The sequence below is a fragment of the Monodon monoceros genome, unplaced genomic scaffold (genome assembly GCF_005190385.1).
Source record: "Monodon monoceros isolate NGI ecotype Baffin Bay Population unplaced genomic scaffold, NGI_Narwhal_1 Super_Scaffold_9, whole genome shotgun sequence".
In the NCBI taxonomy this organism is placed as follows: domain Eukaryota; kingdom Metazoa; phylum Chordata; class Mammalia; order Artiodactyla; family Monodontidae; genus Monodon; species Monodon monoceros.
The window spans coordinates 16,030,651-16,052,866 of record NW_021703786.1 but is presented as its reverse complement, the minus strand read 5'-3'; the positions used below and the strand labels follow the sequence as shown (position 1 = coordinate 16,052,866).

At 35.9% G+C, this 22,216-nt stretch overlaps 1 protein-coding gene across 1 annotated transcript; it reads left to right on the top strand.

Annotated features, from left to right (window-relative positions):
* Positions 1-3,693: 3,693 nt before the first annotated feature.
* Positions 3,694-21,069, top strand: FBXO47 (F-box protein 47). The gene is made up of 10 exons (XM_029213321.1): positions 3,694-3,874; positions 4,327-4,497; positions 7,369-7,445; positions 8,760-8,837; positions 10,432-10,540; positions 15,130-15,306; positions 16,851-16,997; positions 17,677-17,819; positions 20,136-20,307; positions 20,960-21,069. Exons 1-10 carry the CDS (start codon positions 3,694-3,696, stop codon positions 21,067-21,069), a joined length of 1,365 nt encoding a protein of 454 aa, XP_029069154.1.
* The last annotated feature ends 1,147 nt before the right edge of the window (positions 21,070-22,216 follow it).

The window sequence follows — 22,216 nt, the reverse complement described above, 5'->3', positions numbered from 1 at the left end:
TTTAAAAAGGAACGTTTGGAGGTTTTTCCCAACAGAAGTTTTCATGAAAGCTCTTGTAACCTACCCTCTCCTGGGTCGGGGGGGTCGGGGTGGGGGGAGGAATTAAATACCGGCGAAAAACTAGGTTAAAGGGAAAGGAAGTGGTTTGGAGCAGATGTGTGCTGCGCCAGGTTGGGGCTTTTCGTTTTGCACCCTCCCCTCCGCGTCTCTAACGGCTCCTACCCTTCCTCTCATCAGCCTGAAGCAAAGGGTGGCTTTGGGCTAAGCTCAGGCTCCCAAGGTCTCATCCTCGTTAATTATTCATGGTGTAGGCGGGCACTGTGGTTGTCGTTCTTTTAAATATTCATGAGAGGCTGGGCCTCCCTGCCGCTGTGGCTCCTGGGAGGGTTCTAAAATATCCCTGAGGAAGGAGGGTACTATGGGAGCCGAGGTTCTTGCTATTCATGAGGGGGCGGGGCCTCCTTCCCGAAGGGGCTCCTGGGAGGATTCTAAAATATTCTCGAGGCCAAGGGGGCGCCTGGGAGGCTGGAGCTGACACGAGCCGGAACTTCCCCCTTCACGGAGGCAAAACCTTGAGGAAATATTTTTTTTAAACATTAAGAAATTTGAGGATGGTAGGGCAAAACGATTAAGTCCCATTTTCTTGTGACCCTTTAGCCGGAAAACTGTCAAAATCTGTGGTAAAAAGAGATTTTTTTCCCACAATGCTTTCTGGAGATAGTTTCATCTTCACATGGGCTGAAGAGGGTCAAAAATGCACCACAGTGTGGTTTGACTCTTATATTGACCAGTTTCTCTTTTATGGCCTCCCTAGTTTACCTCTTTGGAGATGTTTTGGGCTACTTCCCGAGCAGATGGGGGTGGGTCTCTTCAAAGGATTTTCTTAGGTTAAAACAAAGTAGAAATCCTAGTGAATTGCTGTTGGACGGTTTTCTCTGAAAAGGGGGGGAAAAGTTCATCCAAGAGGGCCCTCAAAGCCTTTCATACGTGGACAAGAATGAGTGGGGTGGAGTAGAAGCATCATCTTTTTTTTTTTTTTTTTAAAAAGCAGAGGTCTTAGAAGCCCATATGATTTAAGTTCACTTATTTATGGCTGTGTTGGGTTTTCGTTTCTGTGCGAGGGCTTTCTCTAGTTGTGGTGAGCGGGGGCCACTCTTCATCGCGGTGCGGGTGCCTCTCTCTATCGCGGCCTCTCTTGTTGCGGAGCACAGGCTCCAGACGCGCAGGCTCAGCGGCCATGGCTCTCGGGGCCCAGTTGCTCCGCGGCATGTGGGATACCCCCAGACCAAGGCTCGAACCCGTGTCGCCTGCACTGGCAGGCAGATTCTCAACCACTGCGCCACCAGGGAAGCCCGAAACATCATCTTATTAGGATTATTTGGGCTCGTGATTCTCATTCTCTAGAGGGCTGAGAGGAAACCAGAAATAATTTGGAATTACACCTTTAGGGTTTTCAGAAAAGCCTGCTATCTCCCCCAAAACGTTCAGATCTGAGGAAAATAAAGAATTGTAAGAGGAGAGTTCAGTTTTAGAAGAATTTGGGTTATTGTGTTTTAATCCTCTCAGAGGTTTAAAAATATATATAGTGTGTAGTTGACACACTAAAGTCCCCTGGGTATTGGGTGTCAGTGAGTCTCTGAAGAGCCCACAGGCCCCCACCCAAGTCCCAGGTTACCTGGTCCTCAGAGAAACAGAACAAATCCTAGGCCAGATGTATATTTTCCTATAATGAAAATGATTTAAAATGCCTACTGTGAAAAGTTAAAAACAATCTTATGGATTAAATAAATTAAGATTCTTCCATTTGATGGAATCCCATGCAGTTCTTAAAATATCAGTACATGTGCTTGCAGAAGTGTATCTATTGGCATGGAAAGAAATTACAATTCTAATTACAGTTAAAACTGAAAAAGCAGATTACAAAATAGTGTGAACAGAGATTCCCTCTTTTTTTGCAAAAATGAAATGTATATGTAAAATTCTGAATGATAAACCAAAGTGCTTAATTTTAAATGTTAAAAACCAAATGAATTTAATTTTCTTCTTTTTGTTTTGCTGTATTTTGTAAAATTTTGACAATGCACATGTTACTTGTGTAATTTTAATGATTATTTTAAAATATCTGCTAAATTCAATGCTCATTGAATGCTGAAGCAGAGCACTATGTATAGTATGGTTTTAAAGGAGGTTCACAGTATGCTTTTCACTAAGCACTAAGTTTCTTGGCCACATTTTCAAATATATAGCTGATTTTAAATTGATATAAGTTGACATGTAACCTTTTAGATGAATAAGTAACAATGTGATTTTTAGAAATTTTCTGACAAAAGGAGAAAATGCATTTTCGTCAGATATATTTGTAACTCTTTGATGAGATGTCTTAGTGGTTCCTTCAGAAACAAGGAGCCTTAGATTGGAGTTGTACTTATGCATATGTACCTATACATGTATATATACAAAGGACAGTGTTTTCCGAATTGTAGGAGGAGTGACACAAAGTCACTGTATGTGATGAATAACATTTTTTAAAAGAATTATTGTTTCGTGTAAGTAAATTATCAGTAATTTTAACAAAGTTCCTTCTAGGAAATATTCATTTTGAAATAAGTCATGTAGGCCCTTCCTAAGACTTATTTAGTATCTACTATTAACCAAGAGTGGAATTGAAGGAGCAATTATTAATTTATTCTAGTCTTATTAGTTTTACAAAACTTTGATTTCATTGCACATAATTGGTAATCATAATGCAATCATCTTAATCTGTTAGAGCTAGTAAATTTTAAAAGCTGTAAACTAAAATCTCTACTTTTTAATCTCTTTTGTCTTTATTGTTTTAACAAAACATGTCAGTACTCAGTTTTAAAGAAATAGAGAAACATTACTACAAATTTTTAATATTACAGTAATACTTAGATTTTTTTAAGAATGTAAAGATTGTAAAAGCAACATACTAATTGACAAATATTGAATATTAAATTTGTTATTTTTTGTGTTAAATCTTTTACTTTTTAAAAATATCACATTTCTATTTTATTTTATTTATTTATTTATTTTTGGCTGCATTGGATCTTCGTTGCTGCGCGCGGGCTTTCTCTAGTTGCGGCGAGCAGGGGCCACTCTTTGTTGCGGTGCTCAGGCTTCTCATTGCGGTGGCTTCTCTTATTGCAGAGCAAGGGCTCTAGGCGCGTGGGCTTCAGTAGTTGTAGCACGCAGGCTCAGTATTTGTGGCACACGGGCTTAGTTGCTCTGCGGCATATGGGATCCTCCCAGACCAGGGCTCAAACCCATGTCCCCTGCATTGGCAGGCAGATTCTTAACCACTGTGCCACCAGGGAAGCCCCTTTAAAAATATCACATAAAAATGTCACATTTCTTTTCTTAGAATGTATCTCATCCAAATACACATCTCATTTTCTGCTAAAGCTCTATCTAAAATATTTGGCTAAGAGGGAAAAGATTTTTAAGTATTTCATATCATGCTGAGATGAATAAATAGACTCTACTGGTTGGAACTCCATAAATTGGACATCACATTAAAAGTTTTGTAAATACAAAGAGGCAGCTGTTGCCCTTCAATGTATGAACCTCTCCATTTTAAAAAACAACAGCTCTTCACCGTTTTGATTTCCTTTCTTCATTGTCTCTTTTACTTTGTTTTTCTAATCAGGATAAATTCATGAGATAAGAAAAAAAATGGCATCTAGAGTAAATACCAGTTTCACTTTGATTCCCAACCAGAAATACAGACGTCGTAATCATCGATCCAGCCGTTTTTCCAACATCCTTGACCCAGATTCTCAGCCCTTATCAACGCTTGGAAATTTTAAAGCCTTGCCATTGGAAATATTCCAAATAATCTTAAGATGTTTGTCAGGTGAGGTTTGGGGACTATGAGTAGGCTACATGGACAATTGAATGTTTTATTTTCCCCAAGAACTAGTTTGTCATCTTAGGCCCTGCTAGAATGTTAATGGTGTTCACATTGTTTATTTTTAAAATTTCATCAGTGTTAGGTAAGTGGTACTCAAAGAAAATATGATACTCAAATGCTTTAAAACATGCTTCTAATTATAATGGCATGGTAATTTGACTGTTACATCCCCAATGTTTCTAATTCATTGAGAACTAGATTTAAAACAATTTTAAGATTTTCCTTTTCCCCCACTTTTATTATTTATTTATTTAGTATTAATATTATTGTTATTAATCTATTATAAATAAATAGATGTGCTAATAGTGATGTTCTTGTATTTAAGCCGTTCATATATGTGTGTGTGTGTGTGTGTATATATATATATATATATATATATATGTTTCTTTTGATAGTGAAGGATATCAGCGTGCTAAGCATGGTGTCCAAAACAGTCAGCCAGCACATTATTAATTATATCTCAACCTCATCAGGAAGCAAAAGACTTTTACTACAGGACTTTCATAACCTTGAGCTGCCTGACAGGAGACAAGACTCCACTATATTGGAACACTACAGATCTCTAGGTAATTTATGTAATGTAATGAGAATTGTAACAAGTAAAGAACTATACTTAATTAAGGGGATTTTATTATACAATTCTGTAAGGCCCGTGCGAAGTGGAATACTTCCTATTTCTATGATGCTTTTACTCTTCAGTGTAAGGACTTTCCCTTAATAACAGTCCCTTACACTTATATTTAAAGATGAGAGAATGCACTTTAAAGTGTCAGTCCTTGTGATTTCATGTGGATACAATGTCACCTGTGCTTATTGTCTAGGTGGCTTGCCAGTTTAGGAAATTGATGTATTTTCTATGCTTTACTTCCTGTGAATCTAATGAGTTTTATCTCTGTACTGCTTTTCCCTTTCAACCATAATCTAGTTCTTAAAATAGAAATTTAAGCATATTATTGTGAAAAATCACTTATTCTCTTATCAGAAACAGTGGTTTTCTTTTTTTTTTTAAAGCACTGTGCATATTTACTAATAAATCATAATGCTATTATTAAATTAACCTTATCAAAAGAAATTCTGGACAATTTCTTCCCTTGATTTGTAATCATTTATGTCTTTTACCCCATTCATTGATTTCATTCTCCCTAAGAGTGCTGAAAAAAAATTCTAATTTTGACTTGACTAATGACACCAGTTTAATTATGAAGCTACCTATAATTAACCAAAACATGGCAATAAAATTAAATATCAGAGTGATGTTGAGATGTAAATAAAGCCATAAGAGTAAGTTACCTTTTAGTAGCTCAAGGATGCCTAGCTTTAAGATAATAAAATAAGACTATATAGATATGTAAATACATCAAAGTGTATTTGACAAGTATACCTAGTAAGGCTAAGTGAAAGGTCTGTAATCTGGTTACAATGTTATTGGTTTCAGTATTTATGATTAGGCTTTGTGAAGCCTGTAACAGAATACGGCAATTACTTTTTGCTACTTGTCATTGTGAATATCTTTTTTCCAATATCATCGGACGCTGAGGAAGGCTACTTGGGAAAAACTTATTCTTTAGTTTTAATTTGAAAGAATTTTTTCTCCCTGACCGGGTTCAATTGCATAAACAAACAAAATAGCATTAAGACAATTATGTGGATAATTCAATTAAAAATACAAATGTGTATTGATCTCAAAAGCTAGCTTTTAAAAATGGTTTTACTCATGTAATGATTTCAACCTTCCATTTAAATTTTGTGCAGACACCTAGCTTATGACTAATTCTTTAGACAAATGTTTGATGTACTTACCATTTCCTTATGTTGCCATTCCTATCTGATCTGTTCTTGTTTTCCGACATTAAAATAACATTTTCAGAATTCTCCATTCTAAGGATTATAAATTTTAATTTGCTTCTTCATACAAAACAGAGCAGATGGTCAGTGTGGAAAGAACGTTACATCTGACTCTATTTTAGTGGGAAGAAATTAAAGAAGTTAGTCTCTAAAGGGTATAGCAGAGCACCTGTGTTAAAAGAATAAATAAGTCAGCCAGTATTGTTTTTTGGGTTTTCTTTTTTGCCGTACACGGGCCTCTCACTGTTGTGGCCTCTCCCGTCGTGGAGCACAGGCTCCGGACACGCAGGCTCATTGGCCATGGCTCACGGGCCCAGCCTCTCCGCGGCATGTGGGATCTTTTCGGACTGGGGCATGAACCCGCATCCCCTGCTTCGGCAGGCGGACTCTCAACCACTGTGCCACCAGGGAAGCCCAGCCAGAATTGGTTTTTATGGTAAATTGAAACCCTTAAAAATAGGCGTTCTACATTAGAAAAAGCAACCAACATACAATTATAGCTTACAATTCCCCAGCTATGATATGCCATGGGACTGGATGCCAAAACATGAAAGGAAGAGAACTCAGCCTGAAAACTAAACACTGAAAATGTCTTTTTATGTACAATAATAAGGAGGGCTTATGTTTAAAACTCAATTCTGGTCATGTGTTGCCCAAACATAGCAACTTCTAAAAATAGATTCAATTCCCATAGAGTCTACAGAATTATATATAAAGTAGTTATTATATTATGTAAAAAAGTAAATGCAGAGAAGATGAAAACTGAAGAAAGTCATGATATTCAGATATATATTTTCCTACCATGTATCTTATTTTTAGTTTGAGGACATTTGGCCTTATAGGAATGTTAACAATGTATTGCCATTTTAGGAAAACAGAACACTTAGAGGAAATAAATCATAACCATACACTTCCTGTCACTGTAGTTCAAGTTACATATCTCACTGGGAAATTGAAGGTTTTTTTTTTCTTTTTTAAATATCTAAACACAAAATTCTATACATTCTTAACATGCAAGCCCCATAAAAGGATATCTCTGGAGGAAGAGATAAATATTTCATCCAAACTGGATACTTTCTGTGAGAGAAAAACCGACTTCTAATCTCTGAAATTTTAAATACTTACGACTTCAAGTTTTTGTATTTGGAGAAAGGAGTACAAAATCTCTTTTCTCATTCTTTCCATTAGCAACTCTTAAAACATTTTTCATGGTGGACATGAGCTTAATTTTAAGAGGTATTGGAATATGTTTTCTATGAAATAAAGACAGCAGAGTTTCCCTGTTGTGTTTTGTGTTTGGTTATTGTATCTTTTAAAATCTGAATACTTTCTCATATCTGTACTATACCATCAATTTCACAATTTTTTGTAAGATTTTATGCCATAGCCTCTTGGGTGGACACCAGAGTCACTTGGTAAACACCATGTATGTGTTTTGCACCCTTCCTCCCAAACTTCCTCTTAAAAACTCTATCAGCTCACAATCCACTATCGTATACTTGACTTTCAGGAAACATTATGCTGTGAGTTATAGATATTCTTAAGCTAATTACATTGTTGTCATTTTTTCATATGTCTCTTTACTTTCTCAGGTCTACTGTTTAAAAGATGTACATTGCTGCTACCCACAAAGGAAAGACTGAAGTACATTCACAAGATACTCGCAGAAGTAAGATCATACTTCTGAATTAGCTCACAGTCTTGATTTCCAGTAAATATATTTTATTATTAATGTCTTATACTCATTTTAAATCTATCTTTAATTAGTGGAATTTCATGAATTGGTACTAAAAAGTTGGTTGATGATAATCTAATACTTTACCAAGTGCTCAGAGATTATAAAACACCAAAATGTAGTATAGGAGTATTTTACTTATTATAAAATAATTTTTACATATAACTAAGTACATCATTCAAGTTTATTAGGTTTATCGGAGTAATAAAAGTATTTTTACCTCATGTGGGAATTCTGAGGTTGTTTTAAAGTGGTGATTTAGATATTTTATTAAAATGAAAATTATTTCCAAATGTTAACATTTTACTATTTAAATATTTGTGTTAAAACTATTTTTAATATATAAAATGACAAACCTTTTATGATAACTTATGACTTGGAAATGTGTATCAATATGTTTGGGCATAATCTCTGTTAGACATTGAGTTTTACTATATAAACCCAATATATATCTAATACTGCTGATTCAGTTTTACACTCAATAGTATGCAAACTGTTTCTGATCCACTGGCTTTTTTCATGTCAGTGTTTGCATTGAGTTCAGCTGTATGTTATTGCAGCAGCTTCCAAGATGATCTTTCTGCCATTCACTTCTTCACTTCCCAAGACATTCTAAATGCTGAATCACTTACATCAAATTAATTTTCTTGCTTTTAAAAATATTTCCGTGGCTACTCAGTTTCATCAAGATAAAGTCCACAGGTGGTATTTAGGGTTCCCCCTGACAGTGCAGCCTTACTTTCTACTACTTTGAGCCTAATTAAGCTGCTCATATCTTTCTGTCCAAATGAATATTTAAAATTTTTACCTCTATACCATTTTGCCCTTATTGTTTCCCTCACCAATACTATCTATTGATTATATTTGAATCCTACTTAAAGACATTGCTTGTTTCACATCCTTCATAAGCTTTTTTAATCATTCTCAAAATTATCCTTTCCCTGCTTTCATTGTATCTGATATGTTTATTTGGTCATTTTAGCATTTATACATACTTTATCCTGAAATATAAAATTAATTTCATGTATGTATATCTTATTGTTCTAAATAAAGTGTGAGCTCCTTGAGGAGCTTGTTTTATGTTTCATAATCCCCACCTATATAACATGTGACTAATCAGTTGTTTAGTGTTTTAGTTATTTTCAGTTTAGACTGAAAACAATCCTTGCGTAGTTCCATTAAATTTGAATGTCAAATCATTGCACAGTTGCAGTGAAAAGGAGGAATTAACAGCTGTTCTCTTTACAGGTTTCCTGTTTTAAATTTAACGGCTGTGTAACTCCATTGCAATGTTTAGGATTACCATGTTACGGCATGTTTTTACAGGTACATTTTTTTTTAGTGAAAGAAGAAAAGGAATTCTTTTTGAACTGTTATCAAGTAGAGCATGTAATCTGTCTTTCTATAGGATAATAAAAGTAATAATGATCTAAAAAGAAAACAAAATAACATTGTAAATGTTTGAGAATGTGTTAATCCAATAATATGTTTGCCACCTCAGATTTTCTTCTTGGATTTCTCACTGGTAAGAAATGTTTAACACTTATTTGCTCTATACCAATGTCCTTGAAGTTTCCAGCCAATTGTAATGACTAGAAATATTGTGGGGTAGAGGGTGTGTGTGTGCAATGAGTTTTAAGTCTTGGGCTAGTTATTTAAGATGTGATCTTAGAAATGAACTGTATAAAAAAATAGTAACTATAGGAAATGATACGGATAACTAACCTTCTTGTGGTAATTATTTTGCTATATATATATAATTACTGTGTTATATGTCTTTAACTTATACAATGTTATACATCAATTATATCTCAGTAAACCTGGGAGGGGGGAAGAAATCAACTGCATGATTTTAAGAACACTTTTTACTATTTTATTATAAACATTATAATAATAACATTATTATTAATGCTGTTCAATATATTATTAATATATTGCACTGTTGTAAGCAGTTTACATGTATTAACTTACTTAAATATTACAGCAACCTTATGAGGTTTACAACAATCTTACAACAGTCTTGCTTATAACCCATCCTGCCAGCCAGCCACCATCTGCATGTACAGGTTCCAGGGGCATAGGCCCTCCTTCTAGCCCTCTTCCAAGATAGATAGATTTCTGCTTTTTCTTTTTCCCTTTGGAACAGGTAATATGAGCACATGTATTCATATAAAATTCAAAAGGTACAAAATGGTATAAAGTGAATATTAAGTCTCCTCCCAGGCCTGTTCCTTGTTCACAGAGTTCCCTTCAACAGAAGTAACCACTGTTAGCAGTTTCTATTATGTCCTTCCAAAGAGAATAAGATTCATTTTTAAACTACTGAAATATAGTTCAACTATTTTAAGAAAAATTGATATGATTAATCAACTTTTTCAAAATCTACATATAGTTGAATACCATTTGAATTTTTCATATATGTTTAACTGTACATTCTGGTCCCCTCAAAGATAATTACTATATTTGGTCCTAATAAAAATTGTTTTTTGTTTCACACCCAAATGTTGTAAATAAATGCTCATAATTGTCACATTAAAATGAGGTCATTATCATTTGTAAGCAATATCATAACTGATAGCTAGAGGGGACCAAAAGGGTTCTACTGTAGTCTAAAACTAAGCCACAGTATGGTTGTGAGTCAGATGTCTAAAGTTGTATCTATACTGTCAGAGTTCAGGATTCAGTACCATTTAGTTCCCTGAAAAGATACTCCCTATGCAACCAAAAAGAAACTGGATTTTGGAGCATTTCTAGGTTTTGTTTATATAAAATTTCCTACGAATTTCAACAGTTCCATAGTGGATAAAAATTGCACATTGCCTCGATTTTATGCTACAGCAGTTATGGTCATAAGGCAATAGTGACTTATGTTTTGATTTGATGGTTTGAACATCTGAAATGTTTCCTTTATCATCCTCAGACCTTAACAGCAGGATGGGATGAACTTGAGTGCCATCGTGTTTATAACTTCTTATGTGAGCTGACTAATCTCTCCCGCAACATGCAGACAGTTGTCTGCAGCAAACCAGGTAAAGAACTAAAATTCAGAGATAACCTTATACAGAGATTAAAATAGAAAAAAAAAAGTAGAGTTCTAAAGTGTATTTCAAAATAAATTGTGGCATTCGTTTGTAGTAAAAAGACAAAGAGATGCAAGGGAATGATAAACACTGAATCAGATAGTGAGGCAGAAGTGGCCTGTGATTAGAGAAAGAGAAGCTCTCAGAGCGCTTCAACCACATTAATAATATTTTATTCCTTAAGCTGGTGGAGGATACAAAGGTGTTCATTATAGTATTTTTTAAACTTCTATATATACCTGAAATAGTTCATATTTTAAAAATTATAAGAGGGACTTTCCTGGCAGTCCAGTGGTTAGGACTCCATGCTTCCACTGTGTGTGATCCCTGGTCGGGGAACTAAGATCCTGCATGCTGCACGGTGCAGCCAAAAAAAAAAATTAAAAGAACCCTACAATTTAGCAGTTTCATTCTGAGAAACTCCCACAGTATGCACAAGGAGGCATATAAGAATGAGCATTGCAGCATGTAACCAGGGAAAGCTGCAAACAAAGTAATGCCTGTTGTCAAGAGAATGGATAAATGAATTATGGCATATTTATACAATTAAAACCATTAGTAGTGGGCTTCCCTGGTGGTGCAGTGGTTGAGAATCTGCCTGCCAATGCAGGGGACATGGGTTCGAGCCCTGGTCCCGGAAGATCCCACACGCCACGGAGTAACTAAGCTCGTGTGCCACAACTATTGAGCCTGTGCTCTAGAGCCTGCAAGCCACAACTACTGAGCCCACGTGCCACAACTGCTGAAGCCCACGCGCCTAGAGCCCGTGCTCCGCAACAAGAGAAGCCACCACAATGAGAAGGCTGCACACCACAACAAAGGGTAGCCCCCGCTCGCTGCAACTAGAGAGAAGCCCATGCACAGCAACGAAGACCCAATGCAGCCAAAAATAAAAATTAAAAAATTAATTTATTTAAAAAAAAACATTAGTAGTTAAAATGAATTAACTAGAGCCATGTGTCTTACTATGGATAAATCTCAAAATATAATTTGAGAAAAAAAGGTTACCAAGCAATGCTTTTAATATGATACCATTTATATACATATTAAAAACATGCAAAACAATTCTATATATTCTTTATGGTTATATACATATGTAAAAAAGTATAAAAACATAGTTGGGAGGTATGATAGTTAATTTTGGGTGTCACCTTGGGTAGGCCACAGTACCCAGATATTTGGTCAAACATTATTCTAGATGTTTCTTTGAAGTTATTTTTTAGATGAGATTAACATTTAACTCAGTAGATTTTGAGTAAAGTAGATTACCCTCCATAATGTGAGTGGGCCTCATCCAATCACTTGAAGGCCTTAACAGAAAAAGACTCCCCTCCCCAAACAAGAAAGAATTCTACCAACAGACTGCCTTTGGACTTGAACTAGAACTCTTCTCTTGTCTGCAGCCTCCCACCCTACCCTGCAGATTATGGACTTGCCAAGCTTCCAGAATCCTCATGAGCAAATTCCTCAAAATAAATCCTTCTCTATGTATATACACACATCCTGTTAGTTTTTCTTCTCTAGAGAAAGCTGACTAACACAGGAGGGATAAATCCCAATTCAAGATGGTGATTACCTCTGGGGAGGAAGGTGATTGGGACTGATACACAAGAAGTTTTAACTATATCAGAATGTTTTATTTATTTTTAAAAATCTGAAGCAAATATAGCAAAAAAATAAAGATTTGACAAAGCTAGCTGGTCAGTACACAGTGTTTGTTATAGTATCTCTGCTTTTCTGTCAGCTTGAAATATTTCATTATGAAACAAATCATGGCAGATTTTAATTTTAAAGGCAGACATAGAAGCCCAATGAAACAATAACAAAATTAATTTATCATGTCTCTCTCTTGATCAAAAAGTTTTATTAGCTTCCTTATATCTTCAAAATAAAGCCCAAACTGTTTATATTGGCCTTCATATTCTAGTCCTAACTTACTTTTTCAAAATTATTGCCCGCTACCTCTGTATCAGTTTGACATAGGCATATTGCTCTACTCACTGTATCTCAGACACGTCTTACACATTTCTACCTCATACCTTTTATTCATTCTCTCTTTTTCCTGAAATACCATCTCTCCTTTTTACCCTTTAAGACCCAATTTACCTGACCTCCTCTGTAAAACCTTTCCTGATCTTCCCAGACCTGCAATAATCTCTCTCCTCTAAACTTCTGTGTTACTTGACTTAACACATCAGGAGACACTTACATATGGCCTTAGTGCATTGGCAGAACTTTCCATTTACACTTGTCTTATCTACAAGTAAGTAGAACATAAATGGTATAAAAATATAAAATGTAAAATGGTACCACCACCAGGGAAAACAATTTGGACATTCCTCAAAAAGCTAAAGGTGGAGTTATCATATCACTCAGCAATTGCACTCCTAGGTACATAACTAAGGAAATTGAGAGCAGGAACAAGGACAAATACTTGTGCACCAGGGTTCACTGAAGCATTATTTTCAGTAGCCAAAAACTGGAAACAACCCAAGTGTTCATCAATAGATGAATGAATAGACAAAATGTGGTGTATACATACAATGGAATATTATTCACTCATAAAAAGGGGTGAAGTTTTGATACAGGCCACAACATGGATGAACACTGAAAATATATGCTAAGGGGCTTACCTGGTGGTACAGTGGTTAAGAGTATGCCTGCCAGTGCAGGGGACACAGGTTTGAGCCCTGGTCCGGGAAGATCCCACATGCCATGGAACAGCTAAGCCTGTGTCCCACAACTACTGAGCCTGTGCTCTAGAGCTTGCGAGCCAAAACTGCTGAGCCCATGTACCACAGCTACTGAAGTCCGTGCGCTTAGAGCCCGTGCTCCACAGCAAGAGAAGCCACCGCAGTGAGAAGCCTGCGCACCGCAACGAAGAGTAGCCCCCACTCGCTGCAACTAGAGAAAGCCCATGCGCGGCAATGAAGACCCAACGCAGCCAAAAATAAAATAAAATTAATTAATTAAAAAAAAGAAAATACATGCTAAGTGAAATAAGTCAGACACAAAAGACAAATATTGTATGATTCCACTTATGTGAGGTACCTAGAACAGGCAAATTCATAAAAACAGAAAGTAGATTAGAGGTTACCAGGATGTGGGAAGATGGGGAATGCAGAGTTATTGCTTAATGGTTACAGAGTTTCTGTTTGAGATGAAAAATTTTAGTGTAAGACAGTGGTGATGGTTGAACAACACTGTGACTGTAATTGATGCCACTGCATTGTATAGTTTAAAAATGGTTAAAATAGCAAATTTTATATCATATATATTTACCACAATTTAGGAAAATAATGTAATATATCAAAAACTGTTGAATTATATACATTAAAGGGTAAGGTATACAGTATGTAAATTATATATATTTCAATAAAGCTGTTTAAAGAAAACCGTGAGATACCACTTCATACCCACTAGGATGGCTAGAACCAAAAAGTCAGATAACAAGCGTTGGTGAGAATGTGGGGAATTTGGAGCCCTCATACATTGCTGGTGGGAATGCAAAATGGTGCAGTCACTTTGGAAACAATCTGGTAGTTATTCAATAATTAAATATAGAGTTACCATATGACCCAACAATCCCATTCCTAGGTATATCCTCAAGAGAAACGAAAACATATGTCCATACAGAAACTTGTACATGAATGTTAATAGCAACATTGTTCATAATAGCCAAAAGGTGAGACAACCCAAATATCCATCGATTGGTGAATCGATAAAAAATGTGGTATATCTATACAATGGAATATTATTTGGCCATAAAAAGGAATGAAGTATTGATACTTACCATAACATGGATATACCTTGAAAACATACTAAGGGGACTTCCCTGGTGGTCCAGTGGTTAAGAATCCGCCTTCCAATGCAGGCAACGTGGGTTCCATCCCTGGTCGGGGAACTAAGATCCCACATGCCACGGGGCAACTAAGCCCACAAGTACTGAACCCACGCACTCTGGAACACACGTGCCGCAACTAGAGAAGCTCATGCACTGCAATGAAAAGATCCCGCATGCCACAACTAAGACCCAACACAGCCAAATAAATAAATAGAAAATAAGTATTAAAAAAAAAAACATGCTAAGGAAAGAAGTCAGTCACAAAAAAACACCTGCTACGTGACTTCATTCATATGAAGAATAGGAAAATCTATAGGGATGGCAAGTAGTGCTTAGTGCTGGGTGTGGTAAAGGGCAGAAGGATAGGAGAGTGATAGCTAAAAGAGCAGGGTTTCTTTTTGAGGTAATCAAGATGTTCTAAAATTTACTTGGTAATGGGCACATATATCTGTGAATATACTAAAAAAAAGAACGTTGAATTGTACACTTTAAATTGGTAAATTTTATGGGATGTGAATTGTATCCCAATAAAGTTGTTTTAAAAAAAGTAGTTCCTTGATAATCTCAAATTTTTACAGAGTAAAATGAAGTAACACTCTCAGTACAAAGCATTTAATGATGTATGTCTTGACCTATCCAATATGCATATCAATCTTTCTAAGAAGAATTGTTTACAGTGCTTTTGTCTTCATAGGAGTTGCCACAAAACTGGAGTTATGGATCAGACTGTTCTGTAGGAACGTTCTTCTTGATCGTTGGACCCGTCAAAGTGATTCTGCATTTTGGTTGACGTGCATATTAAAACCATGGCCAATGGTGAATCAGGCAAGATTACTGTATATCATCTTTGGACCAGTAGCTCCTCAAGATGGTGAGCATCCATTTCTTTGGGATGTATGTTACAAAATTGGTTAATTACTTTCACTTTAGGAAACATATCTTTTTGTACCTGCTTAGTTTCATCATTCCTAATAAGTAAACCATGTTTCATAAATGTATATACTACATTGACTTGTATATAACTTAAGCATCAAGACAGAAATTGTTCTGCTGCAGGCCATTTCCAAATATATTCTCATCATCTCTGATTTACCCAAAATAACTGCATTTCGGGCTTCCCTGGTGGCGCAGTGGTTGAGAGTCCACCTGCCGATGCAGGGGACACGGGTTCGTGCCCCGGTCCGGGAAGATCTCACATGCCACGGAGCGGCTAGGCCCGTGAGCCATGGCCGCTGAACCTGCGCGTCCGGAGCCTGTGCTCCACAACGGGAGAGGCCACAACAGTGAGAGGCCCGCGTACCACAAACAAACATTATTATTATTTTTTAAAATATATTTATTTATTTATTTTGTCTGTGTTGGGTCTTTGTTGCTGCACACGGGCTTTCTTTAGTTGCGGTGAACAGGGTCTACTCTTCCTTGCGGTGTGCAGGCTTCTCATTGCGGTGGCTTCTCTTGTTGCGGAGCACAGGCTCTAGGCGCACAGGCTTCAGTAGTTGTGGCACGTAGGCTCAGTAGTTGTGGCTCGCGGGCTCTAGAGCTCAGGCTCAGTAGTTGTGGTGCATGGGTTTAGTTGCTTTGAGGCATGTGGGATCTTCCTGGGCCAGGGCTCAAACCCGTGTCTCCTGCATTGGCAGGTGGATTCCCAACCACTGTGCCACCAGGGAAACCCTTTAAACATTATCTTAACTCAAGATTATATTTGCTGCTGTAGGGGACTAATAATGCAAGGGAAGCAATGTGGTAGTCAGAATTGATGTTTTACTTAATTTGGGGTGCATCATATTATTTTTTGCAATTTTTTGGCCTTTCTAATTAAGTTTTGCTTGGATGAATGTTAAAATTAGCATGTATTTAGTTCACACTGCCTTATATCAGGAGTTAACTAGTTTAAAGTGTGTCGAGTAGCAGCAGGAAGCCAATCTGGGATCAAATTTTGTTTGTGTGTGTAATTCACAAAGAGAAATTGGTCATAGGTAAATAATAAAAAATTGACTGGATTACTCTGTTTTGATATAAATGTCTGGAAAATTCTCAGATACAGCATGCTCTCTTTTTGGAAGTCTATCACTAGGTTTTATTTCATTTTAGTAAGATTACATCAATTGTTTATTTTAATTTCTGTTATGGGGTAGCATTATCTTTGAACCAGAAACAGTGTTTTGCTTGGTGAAACTACCTTTTCTTTTCCTCATTTAGCTATTGTTGCTGTGCTTCATCACATCAGTCAGAGACATTAAAATTTATACTGTTATCAGAATTGACCTTTCATTATGAAAATTAAAATGAAAGTAGCATATATAAATAATGGATTCCATTATGCAATCCAATTTCCTTTTTAAACGATCTGTGTAGTCTTTATCGCAAAGCCAACTATTCTGTCATAGCCTAGCTTTTGTTTCAATTATCATTCAGGACAGGTGGTTTGGCAGAAAATGATAGAAGGACCTGCAGATGAACCCAGTCTGAAAGGTTTGGCTGATGCCATTAAATTACTGTATGATACAGGCACCAAAGAGTGGACAGCGGATGATGTTATCAGTCTTGTAGATGAACTATCAGGTAAAAGGAGTTATTTACCACATACAGTAAGAGAAATGTGTTATTAGAATACAGTTATAAAATTGTAAGGACAACTCTATAGGTAACAAAAGAACTGCCTATTGGAAATCACTAAATGCTTTAAAATATTTAAAGTTTGTCTTCATGTTTGAAGAGAATGCATATAATCAACTTACTTTCCTTCCATTTTCCTTGCCAATTTTATAAATATGTATTTATTGCTATTATTTGAAAGCTTCATAATTTAATTAGCTTAATTATTCCCATTTTGAAGTTCTCAGAAACACGTCCGAATGTTGGGTAAGAAGAAGGCCCTTTCCTGTTGGTACTGGCGAGATGAAACAATGTTTCCCATTCCTGCATAATCCTTTAGATTCTAAAGTTTACAAGATTTCTTTCTTTAGCAGGATTACACCACCTTGTCTGTTGACCTATGTGTAGGAGAAATGCGTTGACTGTATTACTAGTATATTTGTAAGAGTCGCTGTGACTTGGCAATAAATAATCTCTGTCCCCGGTTGAATGCTGTAATCGGAAAACTAAAGCATTTTTTCTGAGATTCTCCCTCGGCACTGATTGTATTTCCAATAAAATAATATAATATTGCATGTATTTAATGATGTTTACTATAGCTATTGTGTAATTTCTCATTAAATAACTGTTCTTTCTTTAATAAAAGTGGTTCCCCGTGAGTGGCTTCTAGAGAATAATGCACATCTCCTAATCCTAAGTGGGAACAGCGTCTGTTTCACTTTCATGGCTAGTAAAGCTATGAATGGACGGGCCATTGAACTGGCAAGGCTGATAGTCTTTTTGGCTTTGGTAAGTATAAAATAAGTTTTTTCTAGCAAATTGTTTAACATTATAGTTGACCTACTAGGGAGCTGCCCTGAAGGAACTGAAATATGTACGAAACATTTTGAAAGAATAAGTATTTAAGTATATATTTTTATATATACTTTATATATTTAAAAATTTTTTTAATTTATATAATAAACTATCATATCTGGAATCATTCCTTGTGTTAACCTCTCCCCACTTCATATCTGGATTGTCATTATACAGCTCTGCCAAGTTATATTCTTTTTTTTCCCTTAAATTCCATTTAAAAATAAAGCATCCCTTATGATTTGCTCCAGGATAATCCCTGGGCAGCAGGGAGAGAATGTGTAAGTGAGTGGTGGTAGAAGTGAAACAAGATTAGTAATTGTTGAAGCTAGGGAATGGATACTAGGGGTTCATAATACTACTCTCTTTACTTTTATATAGTTAAAATGTTTTTCAAAATAAAAACATTTAAAAATGTATTTAATATTCATTCATTTAACACAAATTGAGTGTTTACTATGGGCCATACCTGTGAGAGATTTTAGGACTGTGGAAATTAATAGAACAAATCCCTGACCAAAAGCTGCTTACAGTCTTCTAAGCAATATCAAAGTATATATAAATAAATTCAGTGTGATAAGTGCAAAAATATGTAAGAAAAGATACAAAGGTATCAGAGAGGAGTCAATATTGGGTGGGCATAGAGTACAGAGAGGGCTTCCCCAATTCCAGTAGATATAAGTTTTTTAAATGAATAGGAAGTGTTCACCAGACAGAGGGGTTCGATTATTCAAGCATGTGCCTGCATGTGTTGCATAGATATCTCATTTATTTGGCTTCCATCACAGATGCCAGCCCAACCAGTGCTTCAAAAGCAATGGAATAATCTTCAGCTGGCTGTTGTGAGGAATAATTGAATGTAATCCATTTTCTACAAAATGGAGACAGGATCTTCACCAACTCAACTGCTTAAAACATGGATGAAATCTCTGTGGCTCTTTTAAAATGTGAAGAAAGCTATTAAATTAATTGTATTCTAAATGTAAATGTTTATTTTAATAAGCAGAGGCCCTCAAAACAAAACAAAAAAAAGGAAAGAGAGAATTAGAACTGCATGACTGTATCAGGGAACTATAAGCAGTTCAGTATTATTTCTGAAGGGAAAAATGTGTAGAAGAGGAGGAGATGGTAAGTTTAGATAGGAAGGGAGAGGCTAGGTAAGGCAGGGCCTGGTAGACCATTCTGTGGAGCTTGAACCACAGGAGCCACGCTGCTGACAAGTTTTAGGAGGCAGGGAGACATTGTCGGTTTTACGTTTTTGGAAGGTGAGTTTGGCCACACTGTAGTAAAAGGAATGGAGAGGAAACCGCTAGGGGTGGAGAAACCTTCTCCGGAAAGCCTTCTCTGTTTAACATCTCAACTCTGGTCATTAATTTTCTCTAAATGGCCTCAGATTTGTCTTCTCTTTATCTTCATTTACCAGTGGTGTTCTAAGGCCGCTGTACGTGTGGGGTAAGTCGTCTCCCAAAATAGATTGCAAGCTCTTTGAAATCCAGGACTATGCCACTTATTTCTTTCATAGTGCCTTGTACAGTGCTTTACACATAATAAGTAGGCAATATATCTTTCTTGTCAGGTTAACATTATTTAGTTACAGTACTATATAGTTTATTTTCATGCTCTATGTTATTTGGCTATGTGAGTTAAATTGACCATTTAAGATATCAGTAAATAAACCTTTTTCCTTTCAGTCAGTTTTACCTATAAACATGTAATTTTCACTTTATCTATGTTTTAAATAATAGAGAAATATTCCCTACTACTCTCAAGATGGAAAGTTGGTGTCACCATAGGGCTCTCTTGCCTGTTGAAATTGTCTGTCTGTCACCCTCATTGGACTCCTTGAAAATAGAGACCATGTCTTTATGGCTTACCATTGTATCCCCAGCTCTTAGCATGTGCTCAATAAACACTTATTGAATGAATGAGCAGGAGCCTTATTTTTCATATGTTTAACAATTGTTTTCAATATTATTTCTTATATTAATAAACAAATATTCTATGATAATCTTTTTTCTATGATAATCTTGAACCAGGCTTTTTTTACTTCACACTTTTCCCCACTAAATTTATACCATTTGAAAGCAAAGAAGTGTTAGATATAAGAGCATTTCCCATTTATAGACTCAACATGATGTTATATGTATTAAATTCTGTAAAATTATAAACGGTCATTGTTAATACCAATTTCAAATTCTACCGCTTTCTTCAAATAAAGATTTACCATAATGCTTTGTATGTCTAAATCAGGTATGTGAGAAAGAACTATACTGCATGGATTGGGCAGTTAAAATGATGCAAAAAGTCTGTAAAGTCTTTAGCACTCCAGTGGAAAGAAATAACTTCCTGCAGAGTGTGGCAAATGCATTTGCGTATGTGATAATGGAAATGCTACAATCAGTTCTGTCTGGTGAGTATGCATGTAGATGGTGCTCAGTTGTGAGTAAAGTGCATTCTAGTCTCCCCTTAAGACATAGATAATTCTGTGTAGACTTTTATATCCAAGATAAAAATAGAAAAATCAGACATTGTTTTTCCATGAGATATATTTAGTTCCTGGTTTTGTCACTTTTTAAATCTGGTATTAGTTTTAATGGAAAATGTAAAGTTGAAGAGTCTGCTCTGAAAGGAACTAATTTCAATTCTGCACAGCAAAAAATTTTAACTTGCTTACTTAACCAACTATCATAATCATCATAATATTCTTTATTTGTATAGTTTACACATATAAATTTTTACAGTTTTATTAGGTGCCCAACAGGATAATTAACCCTATTTTACAGATGGGAAAACTAAGGCTTAGAGAAATTACCTGACTTGCCCAAGGTCATGAAGTTAGAAGCAATAAAGCATGGACCAGCATCTTTTTCTTCTGATTTCTAATTCACAGCTCTAAATATAATTCCATGATTTCAATGGTTAACGTCTGACTTAGGGAAAATCACTAACTAGTTTTCTGTTACATATTATTAGGGAAATTGGAACATCTTATGTTTCAAATAAATCATGTATTTAGAAACTTAACTGTCATTTTCTTTTCCCTACTGTCTATTCCTGTGTATGGCATATGGAAGACCATGATGAAGACAACAGAAGCTTTCTGGATTTGTTCCATCTTGTGCATGCTCAGGCTAACTTCCATAAGGAGGTCCTGTATTTGACCATGAATACTCTCTCTACCTAAATACTCAGAAAGCCTTGCATTTAGAGAATAACTCAGTGAACTAACTATTAGAAGAGTGCTAATTTTCCACACTCAGAGAATAGCATCCATGGGACTTTTTATCACCTAAGTAACCTAAGAATTCAAAAGCTGCATAAAAATTTAGAAGCAACTGCTTATACCATTATTAATATAAAACTTTCAGGCAAACCCAAGAATGTATTAAGATTTCTCTAGAAAACAAGCTGCTCTAGATTTTGGTAAACCTAACACCAAGCTAAAATGGAACATTAGTGTTCAAGAATCTGGGGCCAGCCAACCTGTATGTGTGGGTCTTCAAAGCAAGAGAAAATTCTGATGCATAGTTAGAACAGACCCAAATTCACTAAATGGTGTGTATCTGTTCACTTTGCTTAGGTTGTGTAAACATAGCATAGAATGTTTTGTGAAGATTTGCAGTATGATGTTTTGGAATGTGCAGATATAAATCACATTTTTTTTTTACCACCTTCTTGGCATATGATTACAAAGAACATTTTATTTGCTTCATGTTTTGCAGATCAAAAACCAAAGGAAGTATGTGTGTGTGTACGTATATATCCATACGTGTATATATATATATATATATATATACACATACATGCACACACACATATATTTCCTTCTGTAAGACAATCTAAAAAGTATATAAATAGAGGAAGGCATATATTGTCTTAATACAATCAAATCATCTTTTATTCTTTCCTGGGGATTAGAGTAAAATGTTGCAAGTAAGGAGAAATATAAAATGAAAGAAAGTAGCTATTCTGTTCCTAAAGCTTTTCTCCCTATCTTAAAAAATAGGACTTGAAGGAAACTGAAAGCATGGATGGTTCGAGCAGCCCATGAGAGAATGGGGTGTATCTTCACTCAAGTAAATGGATTCCAAGAAGCTCCAGGACTATTTCAGTTTGACTAGCTTCTGCCACTGCCACTCTTACTATTAAAATAGAAAAAATAGTGCCTAACAAGCTGAAATAATGCTGGAGCCCTCCTGGATCTCCTATTTTCTTCTCCTTGGGTTTAATCACTTTACTTCTGCTGAAGACACACCCCTTCCCACTGGACTTCTCAGAGGCTGACTTTTTGTTTTCCTAAGCCCTTGACTTAACTCACCTCTGTAGTTGAG